The 16,927-nt window shown below is 50.9% G+C and overlaps 2 protein-coding genes across 2 annotated transcripts; both read right to left on the reverse strand.

Moving 5' to 3' along the window:
* Positions 1-2,690: 2,690 nt before the first annotated feature.
* LOC135272198 (late cornified envelope protein 3D) lies at positions 2,691-2,969 on the reverse strand. The gene has a single exon (XM_064370395.1). It carries the CDS (start codon positions 2,967-2,969, stop codon positions 2,691-2,693), a length of 279 nt encoding a protein of 92 aa, XP_064226465.1.
* Positions 2,970-12,942: 9,973 nt separating this feature from the next.
* Positions 12,943-14,752, reverse strand: LOC105724280 (cornifin-B). The gene is made up of 2 exons (XM_012462751.3): positions 14,608-14,752; positions 12,943-13,532 (listed from the first exon to the last, which is right to left on the reverse strand). Exon 2 carries the CDS (start codon positions 13,511-13,513, stop codon positions 13,226-13,228), a length of 288 nt encoding a protein of 95 aa, XP_012318174.1. The 5' UTR covers positions 13,514-13,532; positions 14,608-14,752; the 3' UTR covers positions 12,943-13,225.
* Positions 14,753-16,927: the final 2,175 nt, after the last annotated feature.

Raw genomic sequence — 16,927 nt, forward strand, 5'->3', positions numbered from 1 at the left:
TCTTTTCTCTTTGGTCACCTTCTAGAAAATGATACTGAGTCTTTTCTAAGTGAATGTGAGCACCTAAGGTGTCCTAGCTCCATGTAATCACAGAGGAGAATAAACCCGTTTGGGTAAAGCTTCTTTAATGATATCTGGTGAGATCAGTGCATCTCTCAGAAGATAAGCAGGAAGAAATGAGGGTGTGCTGAAGATCCATGATCTTCACAGTCACGGGACACCTGAAACATCCTGGAAAGGTGCCCATTAACCCCACACTATTCCTGCTGCCTCCATCCTAGACCCTCTCCTTCCTTCTCTCTTGATGGAAGCCTGGGCTTGTCTTCCCAGGTCTTCTAGCTCAGGTCCTGTCTCCAGCTAGACATCCATCTGACTTCGTGGTAGCAAGAGAAAGCTGATTCAGAAGAAGTCCATGGTCTGGTGAGCCCAAGACAGGACCTCCTAGATCGTGAGGAGGAGCATGAGTGGGTTGCTGGAGCAGGTGACAGCATCAAACACCTCAGCCCAGGTCTCGGCTGTCACCATCTTTACAGGAACAGGATGGCATGTTTGACACAGGAAGCCCTGGTCCTCACTTGTGCACCCTCCACCCAGACCTACATGTGTGCTTAAAATATGTCATGCTCCACGCTTTGTGGTGGAAGATAGAGTTCAATATGACTCATCACCTGACCTCTAGAAATTAACTGTCTAACTGCACAGGCAGACAAGTAAATAGGGAGCCTCCTTCCGTGAGATAAATGCAGCAATGTAAGTGACTGCCCACAAAGTCCGTGGTTCTTTGCTTATCTACTTTTTTTCTGTCATGTTCCCTTAGGAAAATCAAGCACCAGATGGTACCAGCACTTGATGCTGGGGTGGTGACTGAGCTAAAGATGCTGGACATTCAGAATGGGTTTTGTGTAAAACAGATGGAAGCGTAAAGTCAGGGGAGGTGAGAGCCCTTAGAAGAGCCTCACTGGTACCCTGGAGGTAACAGAGGCCCCTGGGCAGGAGAGGAGGGGAGGCAAATGAGTACCGGATTGAGGGGCAAATATAGAGGAGGAATGTACAACAGTTGGAGTGCCAAGAGGCACAATTAGCACATTACAAAAGGCATGACCTTCCATCAAAATCCAGGGAATGTGTGCTCTTTATTTGAAGACCATGAGAACACTGAGTGAGGAGTCATCCATCTGTTGGACTCAAAATGGAGTTCGGCAAACATGCATGATAATGGATGGGCTTGATGCAGGTGACTTTGCTGTATGTGCTGCTGCTTATGAGGTTGATGGTAGCACTAGGTGTATCTCATGTAATGCAGCTGACCTCATAGTGTCTATATTTTGGGTACGGAGAATTGATGCAAACTGAATACTATTTTCCTTGTTAATTTCATTTGAATTTTAGATAAGTTTCTCATTCAATTAATCTCTAATATTAAAATAAATACCTTTTCTAGATATTTTTCAAGATAATTCAGGCTGTAACCAAAGTTTATTTATATTTAATTTAAATTATAATTGTCAAAGAAAATTAAATTGTGTTCACTATCGGGTTTATAATTTTTGTCTTATTCTGCCTGACAGTTCACCCTAGTGGACTGAAACAGTGATATGGGAGCATGAAACAGTGATGTGTGTGGGAGCATAAATGCACTGGGCCATAGGAAAGAGGGTGGTTCTGACTGTGGATTGGGGAGAGGGTAGGTTCAGGTATTGATATCCTCAGCAGATTTTCCTGCCTCCAGCACATGACCCCTGTCTCTGGCTTGGAAATAATTTCAGAATCATCCCCTGAACTATTTTACTCATAATGTTAAGGGTCCCTTCAGTAGCCCCTGTCCTACAAAGAGGCATTTGAAAGCGATGGACCAAGCACTTTCTCATGGTAGCCAGACTGTGGGGCTGAACACAGCTGGGCCACTTTTGCTTCTTAGGAGTAGAATCTCTAGTTATTGGGATACAACAATAGACGAGTAAGTTCTAAAGTTTCAGAATACCCCAGAACTTTAGTCGGGGGCCTGTTGTGTTCCTATGGAATGCAGCAGATGTCTGCACATGGGTTTCTCCACAGCCCCACCCCTGATGCCTGCCTTGGAAGGCTCCGTACTCATCCTGGTTATAGTGCCCATCAACCTTTCCTCCCATCCATGAGGGGCTCCCAATTCCTGGCCCCTTTGTTCTTCATCAGAGTAGAGGCTACACAGGACTGAGGCTGAGCAGGTGTCCTGTGATGACAGAGGGTTGGCTGGGAGACCACAGCCCAGCTACTTTCCCAGAGCATGAGGTCAGCTCACAGGGGTCACCCCTACCAGGGGTAACACACTTAAATCTCTGGCTTTCTAAAGTCCTGCAAGGTCAGGTGACAGGAGAACCTGGCCTGGATGGATAAACTCTGGAAATTTCATAACAAGTGAGACACCAGTGGTAATGGGAACAAGAAGCTGTATTTTCTGGCAGGGTTAGGTACAGGAACTGCCAATCCTTGGCAAGGGCAGGGATGAAGGAACTGAAATGTCTAAAATCCTGGACATCAGAAAGGAAGTGCCTTCTGGGGACAGCTTGGATACTCAACAGGAACATCCCCAGCTCAGCTTGTGGAGGCCAGAACAAGTTATCTGGGAAAGCACTCGTCAGGATGGGGCTGTTCCTAGTCCCCTGGGATTCTTGTTTCCTCCAAAATCGTTTATCTCGGCCTTAGGATCTGGATCAGCAGCAGCCCCCAGAACTGTGGCCACAGCCGGAGCCCCCATCTTGCTGACCACTGCCCCTGTCACAGGAGTTGAAGCGCTGGCGCCGGCACCGGTGGTGGCGCCTGTGGTGGCTCAAGCAGCAGCCGCCCTCGGAGCTGGAACCACAGCCCCCGGAGATTGGGGCACAGCCAGAGGAAGCTGGAGGCAGACACTGTGCTGGGCTCTTTGGGGGGCACTTGGGTGAGGGGCACTTCGGTGGGGGCTGGCACTGCTGCTGGTTCTGCTGGCAGGACATCTTGGCAGGAATTTTACCTGGAATGAAATAATAGAAACATTTGAGTACAGAATCCTCAGACCATCTCCTTATTTTGGGGTTTGTCACACACTGACCCCCTTGATGAAGCCACTTTCTAAGCCAAGACCTGTGGGAGAGACATAGGAATGTGGTAGAGGGAACCCTACACATGCATTTGGATAAAGCATCCTCAAGAATGTAAAATAGATCTATGTGCATTCCTGACAACATGTTCCAAACAAGAATACAAAGGAATCCTAAGGTCCTGTGGCTTTTGCAGCTCACAGGTCCCTGACATGTGCCTTAGAGGCTCCTTATTCACCATCACCTCCACCTCTGCTGCCCACCGTAGGCCTCTATTTGATGGTTCCATTTGAGTTCTGGGATTGTCTTCCCCAAACACTCCCAGCTGAGGATCTGTCCGCTGCTGGCCACTCACCAGATGTGGAGGAGGTAAGAGAAGAAGGCTGCTCCCGAGGATGCTGTGGAGAAGTCCAGGGTAGGAGCCCTTTTATCCTATGTGGTGTTCATGATGAACAACCTGAGTATGCTGCTGCTTTTGCAACCAAGGAGGTGACAGCACCAGACACTTCCCAGCTGCCTACTTCCTCAGCGTGTGCCTAAAGGTGTAATAAGATGACCTCCTTTGTCTTCCTGGGCACATGCCTGAAGGTTTAATAAGATGGAACCAGGATGTCCTGGTGACAGCAGAAGTACTTCCCACTCTGGCTCACCCGGAAACTCCTGTCCTCCTCTGCTCGTTGATTCACAGGCTTTGTTCATTTTACTTCTTTCAACAGATGTATAGGACATGTTTCTTCCATTGAGTACCTTGCAGTCTAAATGGACTATCACTCAGAAAAGTAAATATATGTGATCTGATGAAACAAGCACCATCACAGAAGTGTTTAAAAAGACTTCAAGCCTAAGACCACAGCCTTTGTAAGTCAGTCCTCCATTGCACTTATGGTCCCAAAGGGTGATGGTGTTCAGGTGTTCTCCCAGAATGACAGCTGGACACACTAATCATTTTTTGTAGTAAGAACGCTCAAAGTCCACTCTTAGAAATTTTCAAGAATGCCGTACATTGTTATAGTCATCATGCTGTACGATAAATCTCCTGAACTTATTACTCCTGTCTCATTAAAATTTTGTATCCTTCGTCCAGCATATCCCCGGTTCTTCCCCATTCCCCAACCCGATCCCTGATAATGATCATTTCTACTTCTATGCACTTGACTTTTTAAGATTCCACATATAAGTGAAATCATGGAATATTTGTCTTTCTAGAGCTGGCTTATTTTACTTAGCATTATATCTTTCAAGTTTATCCATGTTGTCACAAATCAGAAACCTCCCTTTTTATATAAGGCTGAATTATCATAAGGGGTCTTGACAGTTGCTCTACATTCTGGCCAGCAGAGGCACACTACCAGAGAGGCTTGCAGTGCTCAGCAAGAAGCATAGTTGTTGAGTCTCCCAGGCTTGAATCTCTGGTCAGCTTCCACACTCAGCCCCAGTGCTCTCCTTGAAACTTCTCCAGGCCAGGAGATAAGGGTAGAATGGCAATTACTTGCAAAGAGAACATCTGGCCCCACCCATTCCCGGCTGCCAAGCTTTCACCCAGTCAAGCCCTATCCATTGGGCTTCTCTACCCTTCCCAAGGCCAGAAAACAGTGGCATGGTGGCAATTAACTGCAGAAGGAGCATCTGTTCCACCCAGGCCCAGCATCCAAGTGGCTAATATATCAAGCCACGGTGCTCTGCTTTAGGTCATCCTAGGACTAGAGGCAAACCCATGCCCATGAGTATCTATGGAACATGGCCTCTGGTTCTGTCACCCTGTGTGGTTATGTAGCAATCTCAGACACCTTGTTCCACCTTGACACCTAGAACATGGCCTCACCCAACCACAGATTCAAAACTGTAGTCCTGGCCAGCCACGGAAGACAAGCGACAATACTGCTCAATCAAAGGCAAGTTCAGCCGGCAGCTCTGTCTTACTATAGAGTCCAGCCAATGCTCTCACCAGACCATGGAACACAGCCAGAAATTCTACTCAACCCTAGAGCACAGTTGGTAGTTCAGTCCAGCTAGACAGCATGACAGCAAGGTCTTCCTGCTCAAGGTCACCACAAACTAGCTTAATTAGAATTCAGGTTTGATTAAATAGTGAAGGTATACCATTGCCAAAGAACACAAACAAAGGTGGAGGAGATGTCCATTTCCTCAAATGCTTGGGCATCAACGCAAGGACACAATAATTATGAAAAATCTGAAAAAAAATACACGACCATCATAAAGAAATTAATGAGGCTCCAATAATGGACGCTGAAGAAGTGAAGGTTTATAAAATGACTGCTGAAGAATTCAGAATAATTATCTTAAACTCAGTGAAACCCCATCTCTACTAAAATACAAAAAATTAGCTGGACATGGCAGCCTGTGCCTGTAGTCCCAGCTACTTGGGAGGCAGAGGAAGGAGAATTGCTTGAACCTGGGAGGTGGAGGTTGCAGTGAGCAGAGATTGTGCCACTGCATCCAGCCTGGCACCTGGCGACAGAGCAAGACTCTGTCTCAAAATAAAATAAATAAATAAATAAATAAATAAATAAATGGTTTGGGGAAAACTAGATATTCACATGAATATTCATATGGACTCTTATCTCACCCCATATACAAAAATCCTCTTGGTCTTCAATATAAGATCCCATTCCCTTCTGGGTTTCTGGGTTTATTTGCATTTTCAGCTTAACTGCTGCACTGAGAGCAGCCATTAGCTCATCTAGTGATTGTCCCATAACAGGAGCAATGTGCTTTTCTATGTCAAATTAGATAGTGAGGCTGAAAAGGAACCAAGAGAGTAAGAAAAATACAGCTTTGCTAGTGGTGTCAGACTTAAAGCCTGGAGAACAGGGATGGGGCAGTCTGAGTGACAGGATGCTCCCAGGAACCCCAGACACCTTGTTGGGTCTACCTTGACCTCTGATCTGCAAACCTCACTGGAGTCATCACTCCATGACTTTTCTCCTCTAGCCTAAAGTTTGATACGAACCTCTCTCCTTCTGACATGCCATCATCAGTCTTACATGTGGAACTGACTCTCACCATCCTTTATTTGAGAAACACAAGCTGAATATCCACTAGGGCCAGTGAGTGGCTTGCTCAGCTTGGGTTTCAGCAGTCAATAAGGGACACCTTCACTTTCTTCAGGGGTCTTACAATCTAGCAGAGAAGATAGACAGTATACAAATATGGTATTTATATCTGTGATGACTGAGCCCAAAGGCAAAATGCAGGCATTATAGTGTGGGTGAGAGAAACTGTCTTAGACTTGGAGTTCAAACCTAGCTGCAGAAGTGAATAACTACTTTTCCATGTACAGCCATTGTCCAGAAGTAAGTATAGAGTCCATATTTAATTCCAAAGATGTACAACTTTGAATTGCTGTAAGGCTTCATTTTGAGTATAACACATGCCCCCTGTCAGTGTGACTCAAAGCATTTGAGAACTTGTCAGCAGGAGGGTCACCCTTTTCTCATGAATTGAAAGCTGACTTGTAGCTGGCTTTTTCCCAGCCCCAGCACTGAGTCCCCGTCTGAGTTCCTGTCTCCATATCCTGATTTGGAGACATTCTTTTTCTCCTTGGGATAGAACTCCTTAATCTCACACCTCCCTTATGAAATCTCCACCCACTTGTTCTTCTCAGAATACAGTCCACAGCCCAGTTACTTCTCTCAGAGCATGGAGCAGCTCCGGACGTTCTTTCTGCACTGTGAGAATTTCTTAGTATCCCTGACATCCTGAGGACCTGGGATAATGAAGAAGAAATTTACTTGACTGGCTCGAAATGAGGATGTTATAACAAGTATGTTAACTCTGGGCCAGGAAGTACTTTATCTGTGGTCTAGTTCCAAGGTGAATCTTCTGAGAAGGCGTATTAGTAGTAAATGAGTAAACAACCAACCAAGGAGCAGCCCTTCTCCTCTGCAATATATGACTGACGCTGTGAAAAGCAGCTGAGTCATTCTTGGGGAAGATGAGACGAGCAAGCCAAAAATGGCAACTTGGGAAGTTGTCCAAGTTGTCGTGAAGTTTATGTCATTTAATTTTCTTACTATTGGATTTCAGAAGCACAAAATGGATTAACGAATATCCTCTGCTCATATTATATGGTTACAATTCATCCATGCTTGGCCTTCTTAATTAATGTGTCTATCTGCTAGTCTGTCTATTATTTAAATAATAAACACAGAAAAATTCATCATCCAAGAGAAAATGGTAACTTTCATAGTAAGTTATATGCATTTGTGTAATTGACCCTTCACCCATGTCCCTGCCTGTCTCATCTAATATGACCATGACACCAAATCTTGTTTTCACCATTCTTTGCTTCCCTTTTTGTATATTTCATTACTTTTATTTCTAAAAAGTGTTATTTTAATTGTTTTTTTTTCTATTTTAAGTTTCATTTCTTGAGGTATTATATACCAAAAAATCATCCATTTAATTATCCAATTCTATGAGCTCTGACTAACATATATGGTCCTGTAAACCCCACTACAACTCAGATATACAACAGTTCTATCACCCCAAAATATTCCCTCATGTGCTTATTAAATCAACCCCTTCCCCATACCAACCTTTGGCAACCACTGACCTATTTTCAGTTCTGATAATTTTGCCCTTTCCAGAATGTCATACAATTTGAATCGTATAATATGTAGTATGTAAAGTCTGACTCTTTTTGCACAGAATAATGCATTTGAGATTCATCCCCGTTGTTTTATGAATCAGAAGCTGGGTCTGTGGACAGGGGCAGGTGACGGGAGGCCTGGGTCTCTGGAAGGGACAGGTGCCGGGGGCCTGGGTCTCTGGACAGGGTAAGTGCAGGGGGCCTGGGTCTCTGGACAGGGGTAGGTGCTGGGGGGCCTGGGCCTGGGTAGGTGCTGGGGTCCAGGGCCTCTGGACAGGGGCAGGTGCCGGGGGCCTGTGTGTCTGGACAGGGATAGGTGCCAGGGGTCCTGGGTCTCTGGAAGGGATAGGTGCCAGGGGCCTCGGTCTCTGGATAGGGGTAGGTGCCGGGTTCTGGACAGGGGTAGGTGTTGGGGACCTGGGCCTCTGGACAGGGGTAGGTGCGGGGTCCTGGTCCTCTTGGAGAGGGGCAGGTGCGGGGGTCCAGGGCCTCTAGACAGGGACAGGTGCCGGGAAGCCGGGGTCTCTGGACAGGGGCAGGTGATGGGGGCCTGGGTCTCTGAATGGGCATAGGTGCCTGGTGGCCTGGGTCTCTGGACCCAGGAACGTGCCGGGGTCCAGGGCCTCTGTACAGGGGTAGGTGCCGGGGGGCCTGGGTCTCTTGACAGGGGAAGGTGCCAGGGGTCCTGGGTCTCTGGACAGGGGTAGGTGCCGGGGGGCCTGGGTCTCTTGACAGGGGTAGGTGCCGGGGGGCCAGGGTCTCTGGACAGGGGTAGATGCCAGGGCGCCTGGGTCTCTGGAAGGGGCAGGTGCTGGGGGCCTGGGTCACTGAACGGGGGTAGGTTTCGGGGGCCTGGGTCTCTGGACAGGGGTAGGTGCCAGGGTTCCTGGGTCTCTGGAAGGGGGTAGGTGCCGGGGAGCCTGGACCTGGGTAGGTGCTGGGATCCAGGGCCTCTGGACAGGGGCAGGTCCCGGGGGGCCTGGGTTTATTGACAGGGGCAGATGCGGGGTCGCCTGGGTCTCTGGACAGGAGTAGGTGCTGGGGGGCCTGGGTCTCTGGATAGGGGTAGGTGCCAGGGGGCCTGGGTCTCTGGACAGGGGTAGATGCCGGGGGCCTGGGTGTCTGGACAGGGGTATGTGCCGGGGCGCCTGGGTCTCTGGACAGAGGCAGGGGCCAGGGGGCATGGGTCTCTTCACAGGGGCAGGGGTAGGGGGGCATGGGTCTCTGGACAGGGGTAGGTGCCGGGGGACCTGGATCTCTGGACAGGGGTAGGTGCCGGGGGGCCTGGGTCTCTGGACAGTGGTAGGTGCCGGGGGGCCTGGGTCTGTGGACAGGGGTAGGTGCCGGGGGGCCTGTGCCTGGGTAGGTGGTGTGGTCTAGGGCCTCTGGACATGGGCAGGTGCTGGAGGGCCTGGGTCTCTGGACAGGGGTAGGTGCCGGGGGGCCTGGGTCTCTGGAAAGGGGTAGGTGCTGGGGAGTCTGGGTCTCTGGACAGGGGTAGGTGCCGGCGGGCCTGGGTCTCTGGATACGAGTAGGTGTCGCGGGCCTGGGTCTCTGCACAGGGTTAGGTGCCGGGGGCCTGGGTCTCCGGACAGGGGAAGGTGCCAAAGGGGCTTAGTCTCTGTACAGGGTTATGTGCCAGGACGCCTGGATCTCTGCACAGGTGCAGGGGCCAGGGGGCCTGAGTCTCTGGACAGGGGCAGGTGCCGGGGGCATGGGTCTCTTGACAGGGGCAGATGCAGGGGCGCCTGGGTCTCTGGACAGGGGTAGGTGCGGGAGGGCCTGGGTCTCTGGACAGGGGTAGCTGCCGGGGGCCTGGGTCTCTGGACGGGGGTAGGTGCCAGGGGTCCTGAGTCTCTGGACAGTGGTAGGTGCCAGGGGCCTGGGTTTCTGGACCGGGGTAGGTGCCGGGGGGCCTGGGTCTCTGGACATGGGTAGGTGCCAGGGGGCCTGAGTCTCGATTGGTGCCAGGGTCCAGGGCCTCTGGACAGGGGCAGGTGTCGAGGGGCCTGGGTCTCTGGACAGGGGTAGGTGCCAGGGGGCCTGGGTCTCCGGAATGGGCAGGTGCCGGGGACCTGGGTCTCTGAATGGGGGCAGGTGCTGGGGGGCCTGGGAGTCTGGACAGGGGCAGGTACCGTGGTCTAGGGCATCTGGACAGTGTAGGTGCCGCGGGCCTAGGTCTCTGGACAGGGGTAGGTGCCAGGGGTCCTGGGTCTCTGAACGGGGGTAGGTGCTGGAGTGCCTGGGCCTGGGTAGCTGCCGGGGTCCAGGGCATATGGACAGGGGAATGTGCCGGGGGCCTGGGTCTCTGGACAGGGGTAGGTGCCAGGGGCCTGGATCTCTGCAAGGGACAGGTGCCGGGGGCCTGGATCTCTGAACGGGGGTGGGTGCCGAGGGGCTTGGGTCTCTGGACAGGGGTAGGTGCCGGGGTCCAGGGCTGCTGGACCGCTGTAGGTGCCGGGGGCCTGGGTCTCTGGACGGGGGTAGGTGCCAGGGATCCTGGTCTTCTGGACAGGGTAAGTGCCGGGGGCCTGGGTCTCTGGACAGGGGTAGGTGCCGGGGGGCCTGGGTCTCTGGACAGGGATAGGTGCCGGGGTCCAGGGCCTCTGGACAGGGGTAGGTGCCGAGGGCTTGGGTCTCTGGACAGGGGTAGGTGCGGGGTCCTGTACAGGGGTAGGTGTTGGGAGACCTGGGCCTCCGGACAGGGTTAGGTGTTGGGGGACCTAGGTCTCCAGACAGGGGTAGATGCGGGATCCTGGGCCTCTGGACAGGGGCAGCTGCCCAGGAGCCTGGGTCTCTGGACAGGGGTTGGTGCGGGGTCCTGGACAGGGGTAGGTGCCGGGGTCCAGGGACTATGGACAGGGGCAGGTGCCGGGGGTCTGGGTCTCTGTACAGGGGCAGGTGCCGGGGGCCTGGGTCTCTGGTCAGATGTAGGTGCCGGTGGGCCTGGGTCTGTGAACAGTGGTAGGTGCTGGGGAGCCTGGGTCTCTGGACAGGGGTAGCTGCTGGGGGGCCTCTGGAAAGGGGCTGGTGCCGGTGGGCCTGTATCTCTGAACGGGGGTAGGTGCCGGCGGGTCTGTGCCTGGGTAATTGCTGGGATCCAGGGCCTTTGGACAGGGTCAGGTGCCGGGGGGCTTCGGTCTCTGGACAGGGGTGAGTGCCGGGGGACCTGGGTCTCTGGACAGGGGCAGGTGCCGGGGGCCTGGGTGTCTGAACGGGGGTAGGTGCCTGGGGGCCTGTGCCTGGGTAGTTGCCGGGATCCAGGGCCTTTGGACAGGGTCAGGTGCCGGGGGGCCTCAGTCTCTGGACAGGGGTGAGTGCCGGGGAACCTGGGTCTCTGGACAGGGGCAGGTGCCGGGGGCCTGGGTGTCTGAACAGGGGTAGGTGCCTGGGGGCCTGAGTCTCTGGACAGTGGTAGGTGCTGGGGTCCAGGGTCTCTGGTGAGGGTCTATCTGTGCAGCCCGGCATCCCGCCACGTCTGAGTGAGTCTGTCTGGAGATGGGGCTCTGGGCCCAAGTTCTAGAGGGTGTGTTAGCCTTGGGAGGGGACAGACGGCTGATTCCCAGTTGTCTTCTCCTCAAGAAGCAGCCGCCTGTACCGCAGCTACAGCTACGGCAGTGGCCCAGGCCCATTCTATAGTAAAGGTTCAGGCACAGGGGCAACAAGGGAGGTGGCTGAGCGGGGGCTAAGGAACCAGTGCCGCCATGGAGCCTGACTTCTTTCCTCTATCTTTAAGGCTCATCTCTGAAGAGGGTCTCAGGGCCAGCGTGGCTTCCCTGAGCAGTGAGAACCCCTATGCCACCATCCGGGACCTGCCCAGCCTGCCAGGGGGCCCCCAGGAGAGCAGCTACGTGGAAATCAAAGGTCCCCCCTCAGGATCTCTCCCCAGGCAGCCTCGTCAGCTCCAGCTCCAGGACAGCCAGAGGTGGTGGCTGCCCCTGCCACAGAGAGACAGTGGCACCTACGAGCAGCCCAGCCCCCTGATCCACGGTGAGCCCTCCCTCTCCACTGGCAGGAGCGGCAGAGAAACGGGACAAGGGAGGCAGAAAAAGAGAAGGGACAGGGAGAGGAGAAGGAGAAGGCGCGATGTGGCAGCAAGAGTGAGGCCTTCGGGGTCAGCCTCGGGCGCAAATCGGGCACAGTGAGGAAGCGAGGTGGCCTCTCACAGCCTGTGTCCTCATCTGGAGAACAGCATGTGTATCTGCCTCGCAGGGCTCAGGATTGAAGTGGTGGTTGTACAGCATTGGAGGGTGGAGTTGGCACCCAGAAAAGTAGGGAGACAGGCAGGGGATGAAGTCTCCTGGTATCCTGGGAGGTGGTTGGGCTGAGGTGGCTTTCTCACTGGCAGCTGAGGCACTAAGAGCCTTTTGCTCAGAGCCGCACAACTAGCTGATGGTAAGCTGGGCTATGTATCCAGAGACCCATCTCCTTCTCTTTGCCTTTAAGAGGCTGAAGAGGGGAGGGGAGCGGTGGGAGTGGGAGAGGAGTGGGAGGAGCCTCGCCCTCTCATCCTGTCCTGTACATTTCCAGACCGAGACTCTGTGGGACCCCAGCCCCCTCTGCCTCCGGGCCTACCCCCCGGCCACTATGACTCACCCAAGAACAGCCACATCCCCAGACATTATGACCTGCCTCCAGTATGGCATCCCCCATCACCTCCACTTCGACGCCAGGACCGGTGAGGAGCCAGGATGGTGTGGCAGAGGCCAGCACACCTGGCTGTTGCTGCCGCAGTCTGGTGACAGAGCCTGGTGTACCCTGACAGGAGCAGGGAGTGGACCGGCAGGCCATGAACGCGAACAATGCTTAACGGAGCAAGTGAATGGAGAGATGCGAGCCTCGTTCCCAGGTTCTACTGTGGGAGACACTGGTCAGCAGGATGCCTGGCTCCCTTTCCCACCCCACTGCTCCCAAGGCCCCCAGGGCCCTGTGTACATAAACTGGTGGGTTGAAAGTTGCTGGGTAACTCTGATTTCAGACTGATTTCAAACATGTGTGTAGGGTACCTTTTCTGTGCACCGAGTTGCAAGACTCACTGAGTTGCAAGAGAAAGCCCTGCTCCAGCCCTGGATGCTTAAAGCAACAGCTTCTAGGTGGCATTGCACAGCCTCCCATAGGCAGCCCAGGAATGCTTGGCGGGGCAGCCCCCCCACCCTCCTAGTGTGAGCATCAGATGCCTTCAGGACACAGCCCTTCTTCACAACCCATCTCTGTGTACAGCTTCTGTTTATGAGGGAAAGGAATGAAGCTGTAGAGTCAACGACACACAGTCAAGAGTGGAACTGAAAGTGAATTTAATGGGGGTATAAAGGAACTGAATCATTTGCTTTCATCTTAAGTCTCTCTTCAGATGAATTCTGAGCAGCTGAAAACTGGCTCTGGTACTAAGACCTTCAGCTTCATTCAGAGACTCAGTGTGCTGGAAAGAAAGCTTCATAGCACATTCTTTTTTCAGGGAGACAGAATGCTAATTGCAAGGCAAATGGGACTCATAAGCAGAATGGGATAGGGGATTTAGCATCTGGAGGCCGGCTCCTCCAGGGCATGACTGTGGACCACATTATTTCTGTGTGGTCTTCTGCTGGGCTGGTGCTGGAGTGACTGTTGAAGGGCAGGGCTCAGGCAGCTTGGGGTGGCAGGGCTCTGGAACCTTGGGCTGGCAGGGCTCAGGCACTTTGGGGTGGCAGGGCTCAGGCACTTTGGGGTGGCAAGGCTCCTTGGGGTGGCAGGGCTCCTTGGTTTTGGGAACGCATGGTTCCTGAGGTGGAGGCTGGCAAGGCTGTTTCACCTGCTGCTGTTGGAGCTGAGGGGGTGGGGCGCAGGGCTGCTTCTGCTGCTGGGAGTTCATGTTTCAACAGTGGCTGGTCCTAGAAAAAGAACAAATGCTTTAAAAGGAGAACAACTAGGGAAGAAGCCATGGTAAATAGCACTTCAGGTCCCTTAAAAAGTAAATGTTCTTTCCCCTTCTTGACCACAAAGAATACTTGGTTAATTTCTGAGTCTTTGAAAAGAGGAAACTAAAGATGATTTGCTCTTATTCCACTGGAGCAGGGCCTCTCCTGGAGCTCGTTTTCTTCCTACACAGCACAGCAACAGGCTTCTAGCAGGAATATGAAATACTGGATCATTGGAAATGTGAGGTTATTTAAAAAAAACAATAAATTCAATCTACCCACTCATTTCTGAAACATAGCATGGCTTATCACCTATAACTCTGACCCCTCTAGAACCCCATGCAATTCCACCTCTGGCCTGGCTCAAGTGCTCCTCTGTCTTAAATGTTTTCCTTGTTCCTGCCTGTTCAAGCACTAACCAACCACTACAGATTATTTCATATGGGATTTTTAGTGGCTTCTCTAGAGAAAAACTTCCAGAAATCTCTGTATTCCCAAACTGTTACAGCACTTGCCCTAATCACCTTGCACTAAGTTACTATTATACATTGCATTTTAGCTCTTATTTGCTGAATGAATTGTAGTATCATAGTGTACATTTTCTGCTGCTTAAATTATTTATTTGTAGCCATATTGCCAAATATAGCAAGCTCTCACTAAAGTATCTGTTTAAAGAATAAAATTCTCTGTATTAAAATCATAAATAAGAAGGAATTATAATGTCAGGGAAAGTGCTGTGGACCTGGGTTCTAGTCCTTGTCTTACTACAAATGTACTATGAATCCTTGAACAAACCAATGCCCTCCTTGCTGACATAGAAAGAGTGAATGAAGAAGAACTGATAATATCTGAAGTCTCTTCAAGCCCACAGTGTGATTACTTTTAAAACAAGGATATTCCTAGAGGTTATAATTCAATTGAACAGTCTGCATGGCTATGATCAAATTCAATAATGAGGGAAAAAAAGATACCAAAAATGCCAGTGAGACACTAATAGAAATTAAATACCTAGAATGGATGGTAAAGAGTTCCAAGTAAAGAGACTCACCTGGTGTGCAGAGAGGAGTAGTCCGTGTGGCCCCTCAACGCTGGAATAGTGTTCCCAGCCAACTGGCTTTTTATGCAGGGAGCAAGCCCTGCCTCAAGGAAACAGGATCTGTTTGGGCTGCTATGCCTTCATTCTTTACCTGTCAGACATGATTCACCCCTCTTCCCTCATCCACCTGTTGACTCAACTTTTGTGATGAAACTTGTGGCACTTGCTTCTGACAAGGATGTCACCTGGGCTTTATCCCCCTGAGTAAGCTTTGCTCCCAGGTGTGGTGTTTACAGGAAGGGTGTGGGCTGAAAGAGAGAGAAGGAAGACATTCTGGAGCTGCTGGAACCAGAAACAGTCATGTCTTCTGGAAGGGTCTAATCTTTAGCACATGTGACACTTGTGGGGCTATTTAATATTTGAAGTGGATGTAGAGATAAACAATAGATATTTCTAGGAGGCCAAGGGCATGGTGACCTGAATTGTCCCAGGTGTAAAAAAGTAATATTCTGTTAATTCCTCACTCAGTTTACTCATGCCTGGCTGGGGAAAGGAGAAGCTAAAATGATTCTTTTGGTTCTAAAAAGCCTTTTCTCCAAGGAGGAACTCAGAGTAAACAGCATAAGGGCAGGCAGACCTCAATCAATGGAGAGTTCCAAGCAGTGCAACTCTGCGAAGAACAGTCACATTCGGAAGCTCTGGAGCAACCTGGCCCTTTCAGCCCATCCATTTATTCTGTCAAATGTGACAGCAGGCCCTGAAGACCCTGGCTCTCATGGGGATCCTGCAGTCAACATGGGAACAAAGGATCTGGGATTCCCTCAGCCCTTATATCAAAGTTTACTCTCCTCAAGATAAGATGAAACTTAGCTCACTGCCTGCAGTTTGCAACCTGTTGCAAGTATGGTCTTTGGAGTATCCAAACTGTCCTTGAAATCCAGGTCCCTCCCTTATTATTTCCTCTTACCTAAATGTTTATAGAGCATCTGCTGGCTGCACAGCTGTGTCACTTCTAATAAACTTGAGCCCAGGACCAGCCAGCCACCACTAGAGGTTCCTCTGCTTAGCCACTGTTCTACCTTCCATGCTCACATGATGCCTGGCGTGTAGTAGCTGCTCAGAGAATTGACAATTGTAGAATAAATGAGTAAACGGAAGGATGGAGAGATGGATGGGTGATGTTATTTGCAAAGAGACACCAGAGGCTGCTATGAGAACTACCAGGAAATTTTTTATAGGGGAAATTCTTCCTTGCAGCAGGCTCATGAGAAAAAAGCTGAGAAAAGCTGTAAAAGCTTAGCAAGAGACAGATGTTTCTGTTACTTTATCCGCTATGATTTGGCTGTGTCCCCACCAAACTCTCATCTTTAATTCCAACATGTTGTGGGAGTGACCCGGTGGGAGGTAATTGAATCATGGGGGCAGGTCTTTCTGGTGCTGTTCTCATGATAGTGAATAAGTCTCATGAGATCTGATAGTTTTAATTATTTTTGATGTCTTTTGATCTGTTGGATTTAAAAAAGAGGAGTTCCCCTGTACAAGCTCTCTCTTTGCCTACTGCCATCCATGTAAGATGTGATGTGCTTCTCCTTGTCTTCTGCCATGATTATGAGGCCTCTCCAGCCATGTGGAACTGCAAGTCCATTAAACCTCTTTCTTTTGTAAATTGCCCAGTCTCGGTTATGTCTTTGTCAGCAGCTTGAAAATGAACTAATACATTCACTTATCTGATTCTCTCTCTACCTGTTTAAGTAGTCACCTCGCTTTGGTCTGTGGCCACTGCCATCATCATGCCACTTGCCTCAGTTGAGCTCTTCTTTAGACTTGGACACAAGCCTCTCCTCAGACCTGCTCCTTGTAGACCCTACAAAGGGAATTATAAGCACACCTTGTCTCCAGTATGGTGAGATCATCAAGCCCAAGGCAACCTACTTCTGCCTCTCGGTCCTCCATGCCAACAGGCCCAGGACCTGGCTAACCTGAACCTCAGCTCTGAGGCTCTCATGTCTTTCCTAGACCCATATGTCTTGGAGGAACTTTCACTCAAGATGCCCTTTAGGTGTTGACCTGATGCACCCACTTGACTTCTCTCCTCTCCCTCCATCAGCACTGCTCTCATTCTAGCTTCTAGACTTTCTCATTTTACTCTTCTGCTGTTTTGTCTAAAGACCCCCACCCACACCCTGCCCCCGGCCAATTTTTTTTTCTCACGCTACAAGAAAGCTCAATTTCCTCATCAGTAGTGTTGAATCAGCCATGGATCTGCTGGGAAGCCATATGGCTGCTGATTGCAACTAATATCTCCCCATATGCCTCTGACTTTCATGTCTGT

Source organism: Aotus nancymaae, unplaced genomic scaffold (genome assembly GCF_030222135.1).
Source record: "Aotus nancymaae isolate 86718 unplaced genomic scaffold, 86718_ANA_hifiasm-v0.15.2.pri h1tg000108l, whole genome shotgun sequence".
Taxonomy (NCBI): Eukaryota; Metazoa; Chordata; class Mammalia; order Primates; family Aotidae; genus Aotus; species Aotus nancymaae.